At 48.8% G+C, this 18,629-nt stretch overlaps 1 protein-coding gene and 1 long non-coding RNA gene across 14 annotated transcripts; one reads left to right on the top strand and one right to left on the bottom strand.

Annotated features, from left to right (window-relative positions):
* Positions 1-602: 602 nt before the first annotated feature.
* On the bottom strand, positions 603-10,289 carry ZBTB32 (zinc finger and BTB domain containing 32). 13 transcript variants are annotated; one of them, XM_053210851.1, is made up of 7 exons: positions 9,289-9,343; positions 2,725-2,807; positions 1,895-2,041; positions 1,568-1,641; positions 1,389-1,457; positions 1,111-1,272; positions 603-932 (listed from the first exon to the last, which is right to left on the bottom strand). In XM_053210851.1, the coding sequence occupies exons 5-7, from the start codon at positions 1,414-1,416 to the stop codon at positions 655-657; spliced, it is 468 nt and encodes a 155-aa protein (XP_053066826.1). In that variant the 5' UTR covers positions 1,417-1,457; positions 1,568-1,641; positions 1,895-2,041; positions 2,725-2,807; positions 9,289-9,343; the 3' UTR covers positions 603-654. The 13 variants fall into 13 exon arrangements, with proteins under 13 accessions (XP_053066826.1, XP_053066827.1, XP_053066831.1 ...); XM_053210852.1 differs by having other exon boundaries at positions 1,895-1,942; positions 9,289-9,334; XM_053210856.1 differs by lacking the exons at positions 2,725-2,807; positions 9,289-9,343 and adding an exon at positions 10,183-10,289.
* LOC128313270 (uncharacterized) lies at positions 636-13,434 on the top strand. Its single transcript, XR_008293735.1, has 2 exons — positions 636-752; positions 9,318-13,434. It is a non-coding gene; the product is annotated as an uncharacterized LOC128313270 (long non-coding RNA).
* The last annotated feature ends 5,195 nt before the right edge of the window (positions 13,435-18,629 follow it).

Below are 18,629 nucleotides of genomic sequence, written 5' to 3'. Positions count from 1 at the left end.
CTCAAGGAGTGGAGGCGGGTGGCGGAAAGCAGGGTAGAGCACGCGTTCCTCGAGCCGTGGACTGGGGGTCCCAGACTCAGACCCTGCGCGCCGTTGCTTGCTGTGGAAGGGGCGAATAACTTGGTGTCTCACAGGCTTCCCCCACAGGGCTTGCTGCTAAGTCAGCCTGGACTTCGCGGCCCTCGCGGGCCCCTACCTCTGGGGGAGGACTGATAGACCCGGGAGATGGAGGTGCTCCCCGCCCCGCCCCGCTGACAGTGGATGCACGGCCACCAGGGGCCGCTACAGGACAAGAGGCAAGGCTGTCCTTCCCTCTCCCCTGCGCACAGACTGAAGTCTGGACTCGGCTTGTCCTGAGAGGAGGGCACAGGAAAACTCTTTATTTTGGTGATGAGATCGCCAGTCCCCGCACAGTTAATTTTCACTCGTGCAGACTTCACTTCCCACACCCCACACGGACTCGCTTGCCCAGGCTCATAGGGCCAGCGGTCATCTGGGAGAAGGTCTCGGCGCCCTTGCTGCAGTGCTTCTTGGAGCCAAATGTGCTACGCTGCCGTACCTGCGGTGCTGGATCAGAAGCCTATCCAGCCCGGCGGCCCGTCTTTCATTATTTAATTTTATTGTTGGATGAAGCCAGAGAAGGTACCGACACCGTCAGGTGGTGGAGGAAGGGGATCTACAGGGAGAAGTCGAGGCCCGGGATGGCCTTGAAGAGGAGGAGTAGAGGAATGTGGAGCGAATGGTCCATCCAGGTGGGAGCTGGCTGGGCGAGTGGCCGCGCATGTGCGCCTGCATGGAGGCTAGGCTGGGGCAGCCCGCGCGGCACAGAGGGCAGCGGTAGGGTGCGACCCCATGCGTCCGCAGGTGTTTGGTCATGGCTGAGAAGTCCCGGGAGCGCTGGGGACATAGGCTGCAGGAAAAGGGCTTCTCTCCTAGGGCAAGTGGAGGGGGAGGGCGGTGAAGGAAAGAAGGGGCGGAGGCTGGCCTAGGGGGTGATCTGGGCAACTGGACAAAGGAATTGTGTGGGAGCCAAGCAACCGGTGAAGGACTCAGGGACAGACTGGAGTTTGTAAGGGAGCAGATAATTCACCGAGGGCGGGGGGCCCATACCTGTGTGGACTCGGTAGTGTGTCTCCATCTGATGCTTGAGTGTGAACCTCTTTCCACAGACAGAACAAGAATAGGGCCGAGACCGAGCAGGAGGGGGTGGGGGAGGTTGTTGGCGAGGCGGGCCTGCTGTGCTCACCTGACTCACACAGGTTGCAAGTGCACCTGTGGGGACAGAAAAGGCATGGCTGGGAATCCCAGAGCTGGATCACTGGTACTCCCAGGCAAGACATCAGGAGGTACAGTGGGACTGAAGGCAAAGGTGCCCTCACCCTACTCACCTGTGTACTTCTGATTACAGTCTTCCATGTCCCCAGGGCTGAGCTTTTCGGAGCTCTGGGGGAGGGAACCTGGAGAGAGCAGAGTGAAGTTGGTGCCCTACTCAAGCTGGACTTCTGGAGCCCCAGCCTCAGGAGAGAGAGCATGTTAAAATATTTGTACAGGTCACTGAGGGGCTTACCTGGGGCAGGACTGGAGGAGGCCAACTGGCTGTGGTTCCAGAGACCTTTCTCAGGGTTCAGGGACAGTGGGATCCTGGGGATGGGGTGGGGAAGAGTTAGCCTTGGCAAAACCTGGCCAAACCCATCCTGGGGAGAGAGGAGTCAGGAGTCCTCCTCAGGGGCTCGGCTTTGACTTCCCCTGTGATGAAAGCTTCTTGTCCTATCACCAGCTCAGGAAATGTACAGTAGAGATAAGAGATGTGGTACCCCTTCCACCCGTCACTGTCTGCCTATCCTGAGCCACTCCCTCCCAGCCAGGGAGGTCTTCCACTAGGCTCTTCACTCACCTCTGGTCCTGAGGCCAGACCTCCTGCCAGGCTCCAGTGATGGGGGTGCTATGAGAGAAGGGAGTGCCATATCTGGGTGGCAACAGCAGGATGCTCCACAGGGCAGGCTGGCCCTCCCTGAACCAAGGGGTCTCAGCCCACCAGGGACTAGGAATGACGCTGTTTTGGAGGGAGCCTGGTGGGGGAAGGGGGCCAGGGAACTCCCGAAGTCTTTCATCAGAACTCCCTGGGCTCTCTGTCACCCACATAATCACTTCTTGCTTTCCATCTATTCCCCCATGGCCAAGAGGGGATTGCTTGAGTTTCTCCTTTGATCTCATCTCCTCCCCTTCACCTTTCTGCAGTGGTTCTGCTCTCTCAGGGCTCTCTCTTGGTGGCCTTTGCTCATGCAATGTCTCCCATTCTATTCTACGAGCACTAACACATTTTTCTGGTCTCTGCTCTCCATGTCCCCCCAGTCCTCTTTCAGAATCCCTTGTGGGTTTCTCTGGCTCCTCCTGATGTTCCCTCAGCCCTGGACCCAGCTCTCTAACCCCATCCCATCGAGCCCTCCTGCATGCGTCTTCCAGGGACTGCACCCCCAAGGCCCTGGCCGCTTCCTCAAGGGGCCCCAGTTCCCCCGGCTGCAGCTCTACAGTCTCCCCATAAACAAAGTACAGAAGCTGGGCAAAGGTAGAAGGGCTGATGCCTTTCACCAGAGCCCAGCGGCCCCTACGGCCTAGCTGCTGGCTCGCACCTGCCAGCACCAGGCTGTGGGCAGGGAATTCCTGGCTCCCCACAGTGATCAGGGTATCACATAATGCTGGCCGGAGCCTGGCTGCTAGCCGTACCAGCCGATCAGAGCTGTAGGGGCTAGGCAGTCTTGTCCGGAACAAGGGCATCGTGCCTTGCCTGGGTACCAATCTCAGAGGATCTGAAAGAAAGGCCACAGTGTGGGGTCCATGGTGGAAAGGGAAGAGAGCAACGGCATATTCTCAAGCCTGTGGAGGTGAGGGGAGAAAGAGTGAGTTGCAGGTTCAGAGCTCTCTGTGTCCTGAATGAGGCACATAAACTAACCCAAGAGAGGATCTGAGCTTACCTAGAATCATAACAGACCAGGGGGTAGGGATGAGGGTGGGGATGGCAGGAGAATGGAAATTAGACCAAATTCGGGACTTAAAAGAGTAAGGGCCAAGCAGTTAGCAACCATATCAAATGGTGGGTTTAAGGCTGGTGTAAGATGGGTCCAGTCAATTAGCAGTCTCTGACTTAAAAGATAGCAGAGGTTGATACTTATGCTACTCCAAGCCTTTCTGTGGGGAAAGACCTTGGAGCAGGCCAGGCTATCTTCTTTCCAGACAAAGAAATCACCATAAGACCCAGTCAGCCCTGGCAATTAGGGATGGAGCACGACACTGCTTCACGGGAGAGTTTAGAAAGCTAGCGTGCCACCCCCTCACCCCCACTCCAAGCCCATCACATGAAGTTGAGTAGTCCTGAGAGGCAGAAAGGGCAGCAAGACTGAGGTCGTAGCTGCAGAAGGGCATGCTCAAAGGCATCAATAGATTATCTCCCTACGGCTGAAACTTCTAGAACATGTCCTCAGAGAAGGACCTAGAAGAGACCAAAGAATCCCCTCCAGTGGGTTGAGAGAACAGGTGCACAAGCCACAGAAGAGATGGTTCCCAACTCAAGGATGGAGAGAGATTTTGGAGAAGGTTTTGACCCCTGAGGAAGTGGGAGAAAGGGAAATGGGAACGGTAGAGGGGGAGGTATTTCCTTTCCAGATTTGGGTAAGGAGATGGTTTAATTTTGTTTCCCACAAACCAAAAGCAAAGAATAGATAGAGTCCAAACAAGGTGGAAATTTATCACATATCAAAACTACCACGTTGGCTTTTAAGAAGAGAACTGGGAACTGAGATACTAAGAGATCAACAGACCTAAGTATCTCAGCAGGCATATTCCTAAGTGTGGGCTCACTGTGAGTAAGGACCCTTATTGGGAGAATTACTGCTTGGACACCTTGGGGAGAAGGCTACGAATTGGCAAGAAGTGAACAGAAGAGGGGGTGCAATGGGAGGAAAGTCTCAGCTGGGGAGAAGCAACCACTCACCGGTTGTAGCTTCCTCCTGGACACCGCATGCTCTGAACTGCTGTTGGGGCTCCTGGGGCCCCCCTGGAGCTAGCTCCGCCCCTGACCTCACAGTCTTCCATTGGGTGTCCCAGGTACCAGTCTGCCACAGTCCCCCAAGGGGGTGTGGTTTTATAACCCTGGCTCTGCTTCACTCCCCTCTCCCCAGGAGAGAACACCCTCTCTACTTCCAGATTCAAGACATTCTGGCTCCCTGTCTCCTTATTTCATTTGTGAACTTCTAGAGTCAAAGAAGTTCATCTGAGGGGTGCCTAGCTGGCTCAGTCGGTAGAGCATGCTACCCTGGATCTCTGGGTTGTAGGTTCGAGCCCTGTGTTGGGTGTAGAGAGTACTTTAAAAAAATAAAATAAAAATCTTTTTTTAAAAAAGTTCATTTGAGTCAACAAGGAGTTTGGAATAATCAGACCTGCATTTGAGTCTCATCTCTGCCATTTACTAGTTGAGTCACCTTGAGCAAGTCGCCTCTCGGAGCCTCAGTTACCTCATCCATGAAATAGGGATAACCTTTGCTTACCACATTTGGAGGTGAGGATAAAGATAAAATGACATGATAAATGTGAAAGTGGTTTGTCAGTACATCACATCATCCAAATAGTATTAATTCTGCTACTGAGAAGCATCAGTAGAGCTCTAGCAGCTGAAAGCTGTTTCTACTACCTCAGAAGTAAAAAGGGCTGAAACATCTGGATTCCAAGGAGAGAGTGAAAGAGGGCCAAAAGCATGCATCGTTCTTCCTTGCCTTGACTTAGTACTAGGGAAGCTTTAACTGCTCTGTGGAAATGACCCCTGTCATCTGGGCCACCACTGGGGACTGAATGTGCAAGTGACTCAGATTCTCCCATCAAGCTTTGAAGGGGGCAACCCCAGGAAGGGCCTGCGGTGGTCTTCGAAGAGAAAACTCCCTTTTCTTGGGTTGATGACAAATGACATTTCTCTGAAATCAGAACCCTGGGGTTTCTTTCACTTCCTGCCAAAAGGGTCAAGCTCTCAGGAGATTTCCCCTGTTTTCACACTTTAGTGCTTGTTAAGCTGGGGAAAGGAGGTCTGAGAGACTCAAATTTCTTTTTCTGTTTTTTATTATTCCATTATCTCCCATCCTGTGGCACATTTTTCATTCTTTCAACAAACGTAGAGAGATCATTTATGATATGTGCCTGCTGCATCGTATATGCCCAGTAAATAACTGGAAGATGTGCAAGTCAGGCACTGGTAGGCTGCTCTGGTGACATGACAGAGTCTGGTTCCCCCTGGGCTTCTCCCTTAGATCCTCGTCCCCTCCTAGACCCAAATATTCTGTCTCTAAACTCCTGTTTCTCCCTTTTGTTCAGGACCCCAAAATATTCAGACCAGCCTTCTACTTTCTCCCTCCAGACCAAACATGCCTTCCCTCTACTTCTTGTTCTAGCTTGGGTGCAGGCAGATGTTAATCCTTTCTATACAGGCAGGGTGTGCCAATGGGTGAGGCTGGTGGAGGGCAATAATAGGGTGGGGAGAGGGGAAGATGAGTCAGAGTGAAAGGGAAAATGCAAATGGACAGGCTGTATTCATGTGCTACTCTGAACGTTAAATATTTTCCATTTCTGAGCTTTCTAACTCCTCATACCACCACACCCAGGGACTCCTTAGACACCCATATTAAAGACACTTGGCCTGAACATATAAAAGCACCAATCCCTGATATGTATGCATACAGAGAAAAACATCCTTTCTTCAACACAGAAATACAATCCCTGGAGATACGGAATAAGTGGGGAAAGCCATGAGAGAGAAACCCCACATGTAGAAGGAAGGTACAGGGGTCTGGACGATTACATCATCACCCCTTGCCTCCCAGCTCTACTTCATGGGCCTATGACTCAGCTCTCTCACTGGTATGATCTGCCCATTGATGATCAAGAATGTTGGAAACTGTGCTCAAAGGGCAGAATTCTGTGTAAGCCAATTGTAGCTGACGAGGAGTGTCAGCAGGCTTCCGGGAAACATGGAGGAGAAAGCGCAAGGAGATTCCCCATCCAGTGAACAAAAGCCCCCAAGAATGGGAAGCCTCATTTTGCCTCCCATCTGGTGTCTACCCGACCTAAGGATATCCTTTTAGAGACCGCCTCCTTAGAGGTATCTCCAGGGCCCTCTACACCTTAGCCCTTATGCTGGTGACACTTCAGGCCCTTCTACCTACATTCTTGACTACACAGCCCAAGACTTCTTGCATTGAGCAGTAACAGCAGAAGCATGAATAAATTGCCTTTGACTTGGAAGGGTAGGGACACTGCTAACTGTCTGTTTTTGAAAGGTCTCCCATCACAGTCTCAAAACTCTTGTCCAGCTTCCACTTCCCAGGTTGACTCTGTAGAAATCACTTGCAGTTGTCTTATGGGGTGGACACAGGAAACCATGAGTTTTGAGGACACAAACCTGCATCCTGGGAGAGGGTACAGTGAGTAGAAGAGATTAGGTAGGGCATAACTGGAAGGAAGTATGTGGGAAAATGAGGTATGATTGTTGCCTCTCAGTCCTAACACATTACTAAATAAAGTTTAAAATCTGATATTTTTTTATTCTCACTGATAGGCTTGATGATAAGCTCCTTCATAAGCCCCTGCAGGTACAATCCAGCTTTATATAAAAATGTCAACACAGCAATACAGGTATGGATTCTCCTCAAATATAATTAAAACTAAACCATCAGGATAGGCCAGTTAGAGGTATGATTACTTGTTTCACGAAAATGTTCTCTCTTTGTCTCACTTTTAAAAATTTTATTTATTTATTTGTTTGTTTGTTTGTTTGTTTGTTTGTTTTAAGTAGGCTTCGTGCCCAGTGCAGAGCCCAACACAGGGCTTGAACTCACAACCCTGAGATCAAGACCTGAGCTGAGGTCAAGAGTCAGATGCTTAACTGACTGAGCCACCCAGGTTGCCCCTATCTCACTTATTTTAAATATTGAGTACCTCCAAAACCAAGGTAAACAAGATTCAAATTAGAAAAATTCTATGAACTTTCTACTCTCCAGGAACACAACTCTTTCTTCAATAAAGGTGGTTAAACTCCCCCACAGCATTTCATACAGATTTAAGACCAATTATCTAAACCTTACGTAAAATTTCAAATGCCCACTCTTTCTAGTTAAGTACATCCAATATATACCAGAGAAGAGACACCACGGAATAAATTAGTTTCTTTCTTCCTTCAAATCTATGTTTCATATAACTCGAGAACTAGATATAATCATAGCCAGTGAGCTGAATCTAGGCCATAGAGACCCTATCATAGTATATCTTTTGTGGATTAAGTGGAAAAGAACTAGACTAAAGTAAAAAAACAAAAACAAAAAAACTTAGGTTCCACTGCATCCTCCCTGTTGGATGGCCTTTGTTTTTTCAGCCCTAATATGGAGCTAACTCTTCTGAGACCCTCAACTTCCTCACAGGGGCTGTCTTCAAGACCAGAACTGAATGCCAATATTTCCTTAAACCCAGGCAAAAGGCCCACTCTGACCCCCTCTGGCTGTGTCCCTCGCCTTGGGCTAAGGATCCCAAGGACATCTAGGAAGACCCCACCTGGAACATATGTTCCCCCAATTCTAGGCCATGCTCTAAGAGTTTGGAACCCTGAACCTCCTCACCCAAATGGCCCACTTCTAGGACCTACATGGCCCTCAACCCCAGGTCTATACTCATGAGTGAATTGTGTGACTGATGTACACACCCCAGGCCCTGGTAGGTAGACTGAGCTCAGACATGCAGTCTAGTATATGAGATGCCTTGAAGTGTGTGCCAACACCAGGTTTGGGAAGAAAAGAAGACATCATTTCTAGTCTTGTCTGGTCCCTGTATATAATACAGCAGCCTACTTTATTCCAATGATTCTTAACCTCGTAGGTTAAGGGGGTCACCATTCCTTTTAAAATTGTAAGCTATGGAATCAACTGTTTACACTAGAAAATTGTAGATACTCGTACCATTTTGCATGTGAATGACAAGGGATTCACAGATTGCTCTGCAGTCAGTCCTTGGACAGGTTAGATGCTTCTTGCTCATCCGTGTGGCTGCCTTGCACCCCCTCCAATACAATATGCATACAGTTTTTCTTATGATTTCCAGGAGTTCAAACCCCCCTGAAATCCACTCATAGACCACTTCCTTGCATTCCCTCACCCAAGGTTTAAGAACTCTGGGTGTACATGAAAGCACTCTGAAGACTTTAATACCATGTAGAATTTGAACAGCTGAGTGAAATTAGATATAAACACCCTGCCCCGTAAGTATAAAAGATTTTCTGTAAAGACAACCTGGGTGATTTCCTAAGGAGCAGGATGTCTCACACACCTCTTTCTATGCTCCGGTACAATATCCATCTTCCTTATGCATCTGGCCTCATTTTTATAGCCTGGTATCTTCTGGATAACCAGAGTTTGGGGAAGAGTGGGGACAGGGAGTGAAAGGCTCTAAACGTTACCCAATCCTGTTTTTTTCCTAGAGACATCACATGGCAATAGTATCTCATGGAGGTCAAACAACGTATCTGAGATTCAGAAACTCCCTCCTCAAGAACCTCCGGAAGACCATGGGCCTAACCTCCTAGCCAGGTTGTCTAACCTGGACCCGGTACTGAAAAACCTGCCAACAGCACCTCAAGCTGGAGTCCAGAGACCCGAACTCTCCCCGCCGTGTCCCACCCCACCCCCCACCCCCCCGGCAAAGCCTTGCAACCACATATTCTCAGCACAGCCTGGATACAATAGCCTTTGACAACTTCTCATCAGGCTTTCAACCCCAGCAACACTCACTCTCAGCCCAGGCTGGATCCAAAGACTCCAGAAAACCTCTCAAGTGTACATTAGTTTCATCTTTTGGCCAGTAACTCCCAACAACCTCTGGAGAGTCACAGGTCTCTCCTTCCAAGTCACCAGATCCAGACTCAGTCCAGAGACCTCAGACAACCTCTCACAGTTCAGAGGCCATACCTCATGGCCAATGACACCATGCAGAGCTCCAAAAGTCTTTCAACTGCCTCATAAGCTAGCCTCAGGGACCATGGACCAACTCATAGGGGCATGTTGGCCTAGCCTCTGCCCAGCCTGGGTCCAAGGGTGCCCAGGAGGCCCCGTTCCCAGCCTCACCAGGGCAAAGGAAGTCTCCAGGGACTAAAGCCCTCAGTCCTCAATTCTTGACCCTCACGGCCACCACTCAAGCTCCCACACCCCAGCTTTTGCCTGGGTCAGCTCAGGCCTGAAGAAGTGTAAGAAAAACCATGGCACTCACTGACTCAGACCCTGTTCTTCTTCCCACAGCCTCACATACACTGAGGGCAGTGCAAGATCCAGTGTCCGTTAGAAAGTAAGGATGAGCGTGAGGCCAGGAGCTCGAAGCCTGGGCGCGTGCACAGCTCGCTTGTCTCCCTGAGGCGGACGCTGATTGGCGGCAGTGTGGACCGCATCTACTGAGCATTCTCAACATCCTAGGCGGCACCTGGGACAGCTCCACTTGCTCCCTCCAGCCTCGCACCCACCGCTGATTGGCTGCGGAGCTCCCTCCCGCCCTGCTTGCTGTGCGGAGTGGCAGGGCTTTGAGTCTAATTGGTCCGCGGACTCAGGTTTCAGGTCTCTAAGACAGATCTTATCCTCCAGCCCGTCCCCCACCCCTTCTAACTGGCTGCGGAATTTGCTCCTCCTCCGTCCCCCTATGAAAAAACTAGGCCCCGAACCTCTTTCGCTAACAGCCTTGGAATCTTCCTCTGCAAGGGCTCAGGATACCACCAGTTCTTTGCTCCTGTCTTGCCAACGAGTGGCTCTCGTTGCAAACCCTTTCATCTCTCTCTCTCAACCCCTGACAGTCTATGAAATGTATGTCTGTGATTGGTTGGGAGGCCCTCAAGAGCCAGCCGGGATTCAGGTGCCTGTGGGCAGCTCCCCTTCCTGCCTCTTGCCTTGCTTCACTACTGATTGGCTGCAGAACGCCCCCTGCCTCACCTGGAAGTATGCGGGGGCAGGGAAGGCACCAGAGGGGCAGTGCCTTGACCCGTGATTGGTCAAATGCTCATTGCCTGTCAGCTGAGGCAGGGTTAACTGCGTACTTCACGTACCAGCCTCCCCTGCCCGCCCCACAACCCCACCCCAGCCAACACACCAGAGAGAATGGCCCATTGCTTTGCCCCACCATTAAGTTGATCAGAGCTAAGAGCCCAGCCAGCTGGCGTTCTACCAGGAAGGGCTGTAGTGCTGACAGGCGACTAGCTCGAACGGCGCCAGTCCAAGAGCACTACTTGCCTCTCTCCTTCCAAGAGCTCGGCTGCGGTTGCACTGCTGATTGGCTGGCTCCGCTCTTTTCTAAGTGGCTTAGCCTTGCGTTCGCGCAGGGACACATCCAATGAGGAGCGAGGGAGCTCTTAGGAGGCGGGCATTGTTCGACCGGTTCCACTTCTGATTGGTCCAGGGGCTTGCTTCTTCTCTTTTGCTTGATCAGAGGGGCGGGAGGCGGGAGCCCAGCTCAACGGTTATCAGGCGGCAGTTGGAGTTCTGTCCCTGTACTTCAAAAGTTCAGCTTCAGGGCTCGGTGGAGTGTTGTCTGGCGCCTACTTCCCCGTAGCTAGCTGAGGAACTGGGGAGGGAACACGGGGGGAGGAGGACCTGGGACTGTCGCTGCAGCTCCCAGTCGGGATGGAGACCGACTGAGGCGAGTGGCGGACCGGCGGGTGCAAACCCCTCAAAAAGCTGGAAGAGTCAGGTGCTGTAATAGTAGTAACAGCAGCTCCCGCTCACCGAGCCCTTTTGGTGTACCGCTGTGCGTGCATCATCTCACTGACTCCTTCTAAATAACCCTGTGAGGGAGCAGATTACTCTGCCGGTTAACCTCCGAGGGTCATTTGTCGCCCACAGCGAAAGCCGGCATTGCTGGAACTCCAACCTTGTTCTAGAGAGTCCGGCATTCGAGCTACACTATGATTAAGTAGGGTTGATCTTGTAGATGTGGGGTGGGGCCTGATGTGATCACCTTGGCCCTGGCTTACCTCGTCCATACGTGAAGGTGTTTGGGTTTTGGACTAGGATCTGATCCTGAAGGCTTCACTCAGTACATATGCTCAAGTCCTCAAACTTTTAGGTAAATGCATTTGCATTCTGGGAAAGGATAATTTTACTGTTTATTTCTGAGAAAGAGAGAGAGCGAGCCCGAGCGGGGGAGGGGCAAAGAGAGAGCGAGACAGAGGATCCGAAACAGGCCCCGTGCTGACAGCACAGAGCGGGACGCGGGACTCGAACTCATGAACTGTGAGATCATGACCTGAGCTACAGTAGCCGCTTACCTGACTGAGCCACCCAGGCACCCGAGGGAGTCGTTTAGACAACAGAAATTTTTTCCCCACCCCACAGTTCTGGAGGCTGGAAGTCCAAGATCAAACTGCCAATAGAGTTGGTTTCTCCTGAGGATTCTCTCCTTGGCCTGCAGATGTCTGCCTTCTCACTGTGTCCTCCTATGGCCTTTCCCCTATGTACGCACACTCCTTGTGTCTCCTCCTCTTTTGATGAGGTGCCATGTAAACTGTTTTGTGTCAGTAAACTGTTTGTGTCAGTTCACATATTGAAACCTAATCCCCAATGTGGTATTTGGAGATGGGGGGGCTTTGAGAGGCGATTAGGTCATCAGGGGGTGGAGCCCTTATGAATAGGATTAGCGCCTTTATAAAAAAAGGCCCCAGAGATCTCCCTTGCCCCTTCTACCATGAGATGTTCAGTAAGTAGACCGTCATCCATGAACCAGATCCACCAGTGCCTTGATATGGGACATCCCAGCCTCCAGAAAAATAGATTTCTGTTGTTTATAAGCTACCCAGCCCATGGTGTTCTATTACGGCAGCCTGAGCAGACTAAGACATAGTCCTATTGGATTAAGGCCCTACCCTTATGACCGCATTTACCCTTAATTCCCTCCTTAAAGGACCCCCCTCTCCAAATACAGCCATGTTGGGGGTTAGGGCTTCAACATAGGAATTTTGGAGGGGACACAATTCAGTCTGTAACAGAATATCTACCACTAAAGGCCTCAAAGTTTGGTAGGGGAGAGACAAATTACTTACTTCAGAGGGAGGGGGCACATCAGAATGGTTAAGATGTTAGCTCTGGGAACCAGACTGACAGGTTTGGGTCCTGCCTGTACCACTTATCAACTGTGTGAACTTGAGCAATTTTCTTCCACTTCCTGTGCCTCATAAGAACCAAATGAATAGACACCCCTGATATTCTTAGAATAGCCCCTGGCATGGAGCAAGCGCTGATGGGCTATTGTTGGCCATTGTTATTGGTTGCAAGTAAACTTAAAACTATACTAAGTGCTCTGAAGAAAAATCACAAGAGAGAGACTTTAAGAAAGTAAAACAGGACGCTAACCTGGCCAGGGTTTTCAAGAAAGGCTTCCTGGAGGAAGTGAATGCTTGAAGTAAGATTTTCCAAATAATCACTAACACGACTAGGAGAAGGGTGAGTCTTCTGGGCAATGGTCAGATAGGTCCCAGAGCTCTGGGGTGAGAGGAGGCATGGCCCCGAAGTCCATTGTTGTTGGAATGGAGAGAGCAAAGTGAGAGGGAGCAGGGGAAGCAGGGGAGAGTGAGGCTGGATGTGGTGGGCGGGGCCTGGCCCAGAAGGCCATGTTCAGGAGGGCTGGCATTTCCTAAGAACCACGCGCAGCGCAAAGTCGCAGGAGGAGGTGTTTATTACTTTTCAAAGTTTTTGTTTTTATTTATTTTGAGAGAGCAGGGAGAGGCAGAGAGAGAGGGAGTCAGAATCCCAAGCAGGCTCCTTGGCAGAGCCTGATGCGGGGCTCAAACCCACAAACTGCAAGATGTTTATTTTTGCGAGATGTTTGACCTGAGCTGAAATCAACGGACTGAGCCACCCAGGTGCCCCCCTTCCCCCCCCCCTTTTTTTTTTTTTTACAGAGAATGGTTTAACCCTTCCTGGCAATGCTGCAAGCCCTGCCACGTGAACAAACTTGGGCTGGCCTGCGGTAGACACATGGCCCAGTTCAGAGCCATTACCCCAGCCACCTACACCCACTGCCAGCCAGCCATACATGTGAGTGAAACCACCCCAGACCAAACAGCCCCCAGTCACCCCACTAGCTGACTGCAGCTGCGAGAGTCAGCCCAGGTGAGACCAACTGGAAAACTGAACTGCCTGGCTGGGCTCAGCCCAAATGGTCCGGAAGAATCAGGAGCTACAAAATAATAATTATTTTAAGCCACTGTGTTTTGGGTGGTTAAAAAAAAAGCTAACTGACATACCCTGGACCAGAGTAGTTTCTAGGCAACAAATATCACTTACCTGGATTCTGGGTCTCGAAAGTTGAAAAATTCCTTCTGTTTCCAGACTGGTTTCTTCGATTTTTTGAACGAATTTTTATGAGATGAACTTATTTTTTAAAAAAATTCTTAATATTTATTTTTGAGAGACAGAGCATGAGTGGGGGAGGAGCAGAGAGAGGAAGACATAGAATCCAAAGCAGGCTCCAGGCTCCGAGCTGTGAGCACAGAGCCCAAGGCGGGACTCGAACTGAAGAACAATGAGATCATGACCTGACCCGGAGTCAGCTGCTTAATAACCGACTGAGCCTTGGAGGTGCCCCTTATGAGATGAACTTTAATGCCTGGGATCTTTTGGTCATTTTTACCCTAGTAGGACTGAAAGTGGCTTTTCAAAAAACAAACAAACAAAAACCAGTTGCTCTGTTTTGCATCTATTTTCGTTTGCAGAGCATCTGAATAGGCAATTAAGGGAGAAATCATGATTCTATTTCATATTTTCGATACTTCTCTTGGTTAAATGATGCATCCCTGCTGGGCTCAAGGAGGTGCTAGAGGTGGCCAGCTACAAGGGGGAGGGGAGTAACAGCCACCTGTTGGGCACAGCCCATTGCCAACTGGAACAAAGCCCTGGAATCTGGAGAGAAGCCTCTAACTTGCAGTGTCCCTCCAGCGCCCTCTACTGACAAGACCTGACCTCATGCCAGCTGATAAATATTGGAATTAAGAGGCAATCAATCAAAAATTGGCCCAGTGACTAATGGGCTCCCCAAATGTTAATAACAATGATAGTCAAGAGAATGGCTAACATTGAGTTCTCAGTGTTATTTATCTCTGAATAATCAGGAGACAGCTTATGGGGAGAGAGGATAGTGGTCCTTTCTGTGTCTATGGTCTGTTCACCCTTCCCTAGGCTCAGAGCCTGAGTTGGCCCTGGGTAGCCAACTTTCCCCCTGGCAGGGCAGGCCCATTGGGTGGAGCTGAGTCCATCCCTGCTCCAAGGCAGGCATGTGCCCGGGGGATGGTGAGTCAGAGCTCTCTCCAACCCTCCACACCACATTGCGGTGGTGGGACAATGGGAAATAATCCAGGGGAGGAGCCATGTCACCTCCAGAAACTCAGACATCCAGACAGGATGTGGATCTGGTGCTGACACTCCTTGCCTCGCTTCCCTGCTAGTTTTAAAAATTCCTTTTTCTACCTAGCACTTACTATCCTCTGACATGTATGTTTCCCTTCTTGGTTTCCTTGATCTCCTCCTCTGAAAGGTAAGCTTTTATAAAGGGAGAGACTGAGGTCTGATTTGTTCCCTGCCGGGTCCCCAGATCTAGAACAGTGCCTGGCGCACATGTTAGGCAAGCAATAAATATGTGAATGTATGAATGAGTCATTAACAATTATACCACCTAGGACAGGGGCAGATGCAACTTACCTCAGCATAGCTTCCTGGGCCCCCAACTGGGTCTTAAGATATCAGTGACATTGTCTGCATAACATTGGTTCTCACTGGGTCTGGAAAATTTGAGTCTTCTAATTCTACAGTGCCTTGAATACCCAGGACTTAACACCAGTTAAAGAATTTTTGATAAATTCAGTGCGTTGTCCATTTGGTAACATGAACATCTTATCTTGTGAGTTGGTTTCTAGTGAATCACCCTATTTCCTTATTTTCACTCCAGTCCTCAGCCATGTGTAATTTCTTCCTGCAATCCAAAATGAAAACATTTTGAAATAATGCCAACAGATAAAAAATTTCAAATAGGGGCGCCTGGGTGGCTCAGTCAGTTGAGTGCCCGACTTCGGCTTAGGTCATGATCTCGTGGTTTGTGGATTCGAGCCCCGCGACGGGCTCTGTGTTGACAGCTCAGAGCCTGGAGCCTGTTTCGGATTCTTTGTCTCTGTCTCTCTCTCTCTCTCAAAAATAAACATTAAAAAAATTTTCAAATAATGACATTTGTCAGGTAGGTACTCTGAAAAACTCATGATGCAAGTGTGAATATACATTATTTAAAAAATATTCATCAATTGCCGGTGGATAATCATTTCCGAATTAAGGAAAATTACTCATAAAAATACAAGGGCATTTCCTGTGCATACACAAATGTTTCCCTTTTTTCTCTCTTTTTTAGAGTTCTACAAATGTAGAAACATACATTCAGTTGTTTCAAATAAACTTTTTATTTTGGAAGAATTTTGAATTTGCAGAAAAGTTGCAGAGACAGTACAGAGAATTCTTGTATGCCCTTTACCCAGTTTCCCCTAATGTTAACATATTACATAGCCATGGACATGTATCAAAATGAAGAAATTAATGTTGGTACACTACCATTAATCTTCAGACTTTATTTGGATTGTGCCATTTTTTCCACTAATATATCTGGTCTTCCAGGCTCCAATCTAGGATAACAGTTTGCACTGAGCATATATTCAGTTTTGGGCTTTGCGCTTTTATCAATAAACAATATATCTTGGAGATGATTTCATATCAGCAAATATAAATGCGGCTCCCTTTAAACCTAGCCGCATAGTATTCCGTGGTGTGAAAAGAGAATTAGAGAACTATTTCTTTTCTGACATGATTTATGCTGTTTTTCAGGGATTGCTTTTAGGTTATTCTCGTACAGAGCATCTTTGCACACGCTTGTGAGTGCATATGCAGAATAGATTCCCAGAGGTGGAATCACGTGGTCAAAGGCGTGAGAGTTTTACATTTTTGGGACTAAGCTTATCTGCCCTCGTGTAAGGAATGTAAACCACAGCGGGTGTAGACAGAGGCGTGTGCCTGCCCGATGGCTTGTATGGTGTATTCTTTCCATTCTATACTCTCAGATGATGAAAGAAACATTGACCCAGTGGGGCAGGAGTTGGAGATAAGCCTGGGGAGGTGGCAAGGAGACAAGCCATAAGGGACCTTCAGTGCCAGGCAGAGGTGCTGGACGTTATCCCGAGGACACTGGGGAGCCGAGTAGGATTAGAGGCTGGATCAAGCCATGGACAGACGTGGTCAGGTAGAGATGTGGTAAGAAGAAACATCAAATGGCTACCTCTCCCTTGGGTGGCCCCGGGAGCCTCACTCGGCCCTCACGTCTCTCTCCTTCCCTCTCACCCACAGGAGTGGGCATGTGAGCGGAGGGACCAGGGCGGACAAACCTGTTCTGCCGGCCGAGGCCTGCCTAGGACAGGCCACGCTGCTGCCAGTCCGGCTGAGTGAACTACACTCTGCAGGCATGTGACCAGATGGAGCCAAGGAAGGTGGTGGCAGATGTGGGACAGAGGTGGAAGCCTGCCTATCCGCCCTCTCTGAAGCCAGCGCAACCCCCAGCCCCAGCATTTGGCAGAGCCTGGCCTGTTTTAACTGTTTAGGTAAAATTCGAAAATGTTTCGCAGAACCATTCTTTCCTTGATACACATCTCATGTCCCATGGTGACGTTTTTCTTAACATTTGTTTATTGTTTTTGGAGGACAAGCAATAATCATAGAATATTGGCAAATACCAAAATAGCCAAGGAATGAACTAAAAGTCCCTGCAAGTCTCTCCTCTTCCTTAGTAACCGACGATAACCTTTGGGAGACTTTGTTTTACAATTTTATTTATTGATTTTTTAATGTTTATTTTTGAGAGAGAGAGTGCAAGTGGGGGAGGGGCAGAGAGAGGGAGACACGGAACCCGAAGCAGGCTCCAGGCTCCGAGCTGTCAGCACAGAGCACGACGCGGGGCTCAAATCCACCAACCGTGAGATCATGACCTGAGCCGGATGCTTAACTGACTGAGCCACCCAGGCGCCCCTGTTTTACAATTTTAACGCTAACGTGCACATATTTATATTTTTATCAGAAAAGCGATCACACCCAGCACGCTCTTTTGTAATCTTCTGCATTGAACAATTTCCCAAGTATTTTCCCATGACATTAAATATTCTTTTGCAATGTGATTTTTAAGGAAAAAAACTGATTTTATGCATACCAATTTCCATTAATTCCACAAACCCTCTTTTAAAGTTCTTCAGATAAAAAAGCATATTAACTCTGGGGTGATTGGGTGGCTCAGTCAGTTAAGAGTCCAACTTTGGCTCAAGTTCATGATCTCACAGTTCGTGAGTTCGAGTCCCATGTCGGGCTCTATGCAGACATTTGAAAGCCTGGAGCCTGCTTTGGATTCTGTGTCTCCCTGTCTCTCTGCCCTCCCCCACTTGCGCTCCGTCTCCCTCTCAAAAATAAACAAACATTAAGAAAATTTTTAAAAAGTATATTAACTCTAATGTATGCTGAGCCCATGGGTTGAATATCCGCCGCGAAAGCACTAAGCATTTTCCAATAAGACTTTAGTGTTTAAAGCACACGTGTGGGAGTCACTTTGGTGAATCAGCTTCTGTACGTTGAGCATGGTGGACCCCAAACATTTGAAATTGGGACTCATCAGAGACGGTAGCAGCCTCAGCAGATGGTGTATTTCTGCACTCGATTCTGATTACACGGGATTGAGAAAATTCCTGATTCATAATAATAAGGTCTATTAGTTCCTGAACTCAGAATGAATTGGGCCCTATGCCCTGAGGTAAGGACTGTTAGAACACCCATTTCATAGACGGGCACACTGAGGCTCAGAGAATTCAGTGGGGCTTGTGAGAACCTGGCGCTGCCTCTTTGCCTCTCTCAGAGAATCCAAGTCACAGACGGGTCACCCTGAACTTGCTTATGAGGACACACCTACATCTAGCAGTAGATTTGGCTGCAATCCCCCCTTTCCTTGACATGTTTACAAGGCAGTCAAATATGTGCCCAGGATCGGGGAGAATTTTCATTCCAGAGCCTGCAGGAAAGCCAGGTAGGTCAGTTAACACGGGGCAGTTAAAATGTGGTGGGTATCACATCTATGTGGTGTTTAAAAAAATTTTTTTCTAATGTTTACCTATTTTCGAGAGAGAGACAGACAGACAGACAGAGCGTGAGCAGGGGAGGGGCAGAGACAGAGGGAGACACAGAATCCAAAGCAGGCTCCAGGCTCCAAACTATGTGGGGTTTTAAAGCTCTGGGTTTCAAAGCAAAGCTATATGTTGTTCAGTATTTTAGAAACCACTTTTCTTGTTTTTGAAAAATAATAATCTTTCTAAAAAGTTTTTCAAACATTATAAAGATATGTATGGTATGCAGACCCTTCTGTCAGCTCCCCATTCTGCTCCCCTCCTTAAAGGAGTCCTTTGTGGGGAAATTTTATATACATATACATATACATATATATATATATAATAGTATGTATTATATATATTATATATGTACATATTATTATATATGTATATATATTCTGTGTAT

Source organism: Acinonyx jubatus, chromosome E2 (assembly GCF_027475565.1).
Source record: "Acinonyx jubatus isolate Ajub_Pintada_27869175 chromosome E2, VMU_Ajub_asm_v1.0, whole genome shotgun sequence".
Classification (NCBI taxonomy): Eukaryota; Metazoa; Chordata; class Mammalia; order Carnivora; family Felidae; genus Acinonyx; species Acinonyx jubatus.
This window is presented reverse-complemented; position numbering and strand designations above follow the sequence as displayed.

What these genes read in the sequence shown, in the direction of transcription:
- ZBTB32 (XM_053210849.1), bottom strand. Translation starts at nt 2,775, where the DNA reads ATGCCCTTGTTCCGGACAAGACTGCCTAGCCCCTACAGCTCTGATCGG. An exon ending in CTGTAATCAGAAGTACACAG is followed by an intron (nt 1,273 to 1,388) that starts GTGAGTAGGGTG and finishes CTGTCCCCACAG; the next exon opens with GTGCACTTGCAACCTGTGTG. An exon ending in ACACTACCGAGTCCACACAG is followed by an intron (nt 933 to 1,110) that starts GTATGGGCCCCC and finishes CACTTGCCCTAG; the next exon opens with GAGAGAAGCCCTTTTCCTGC.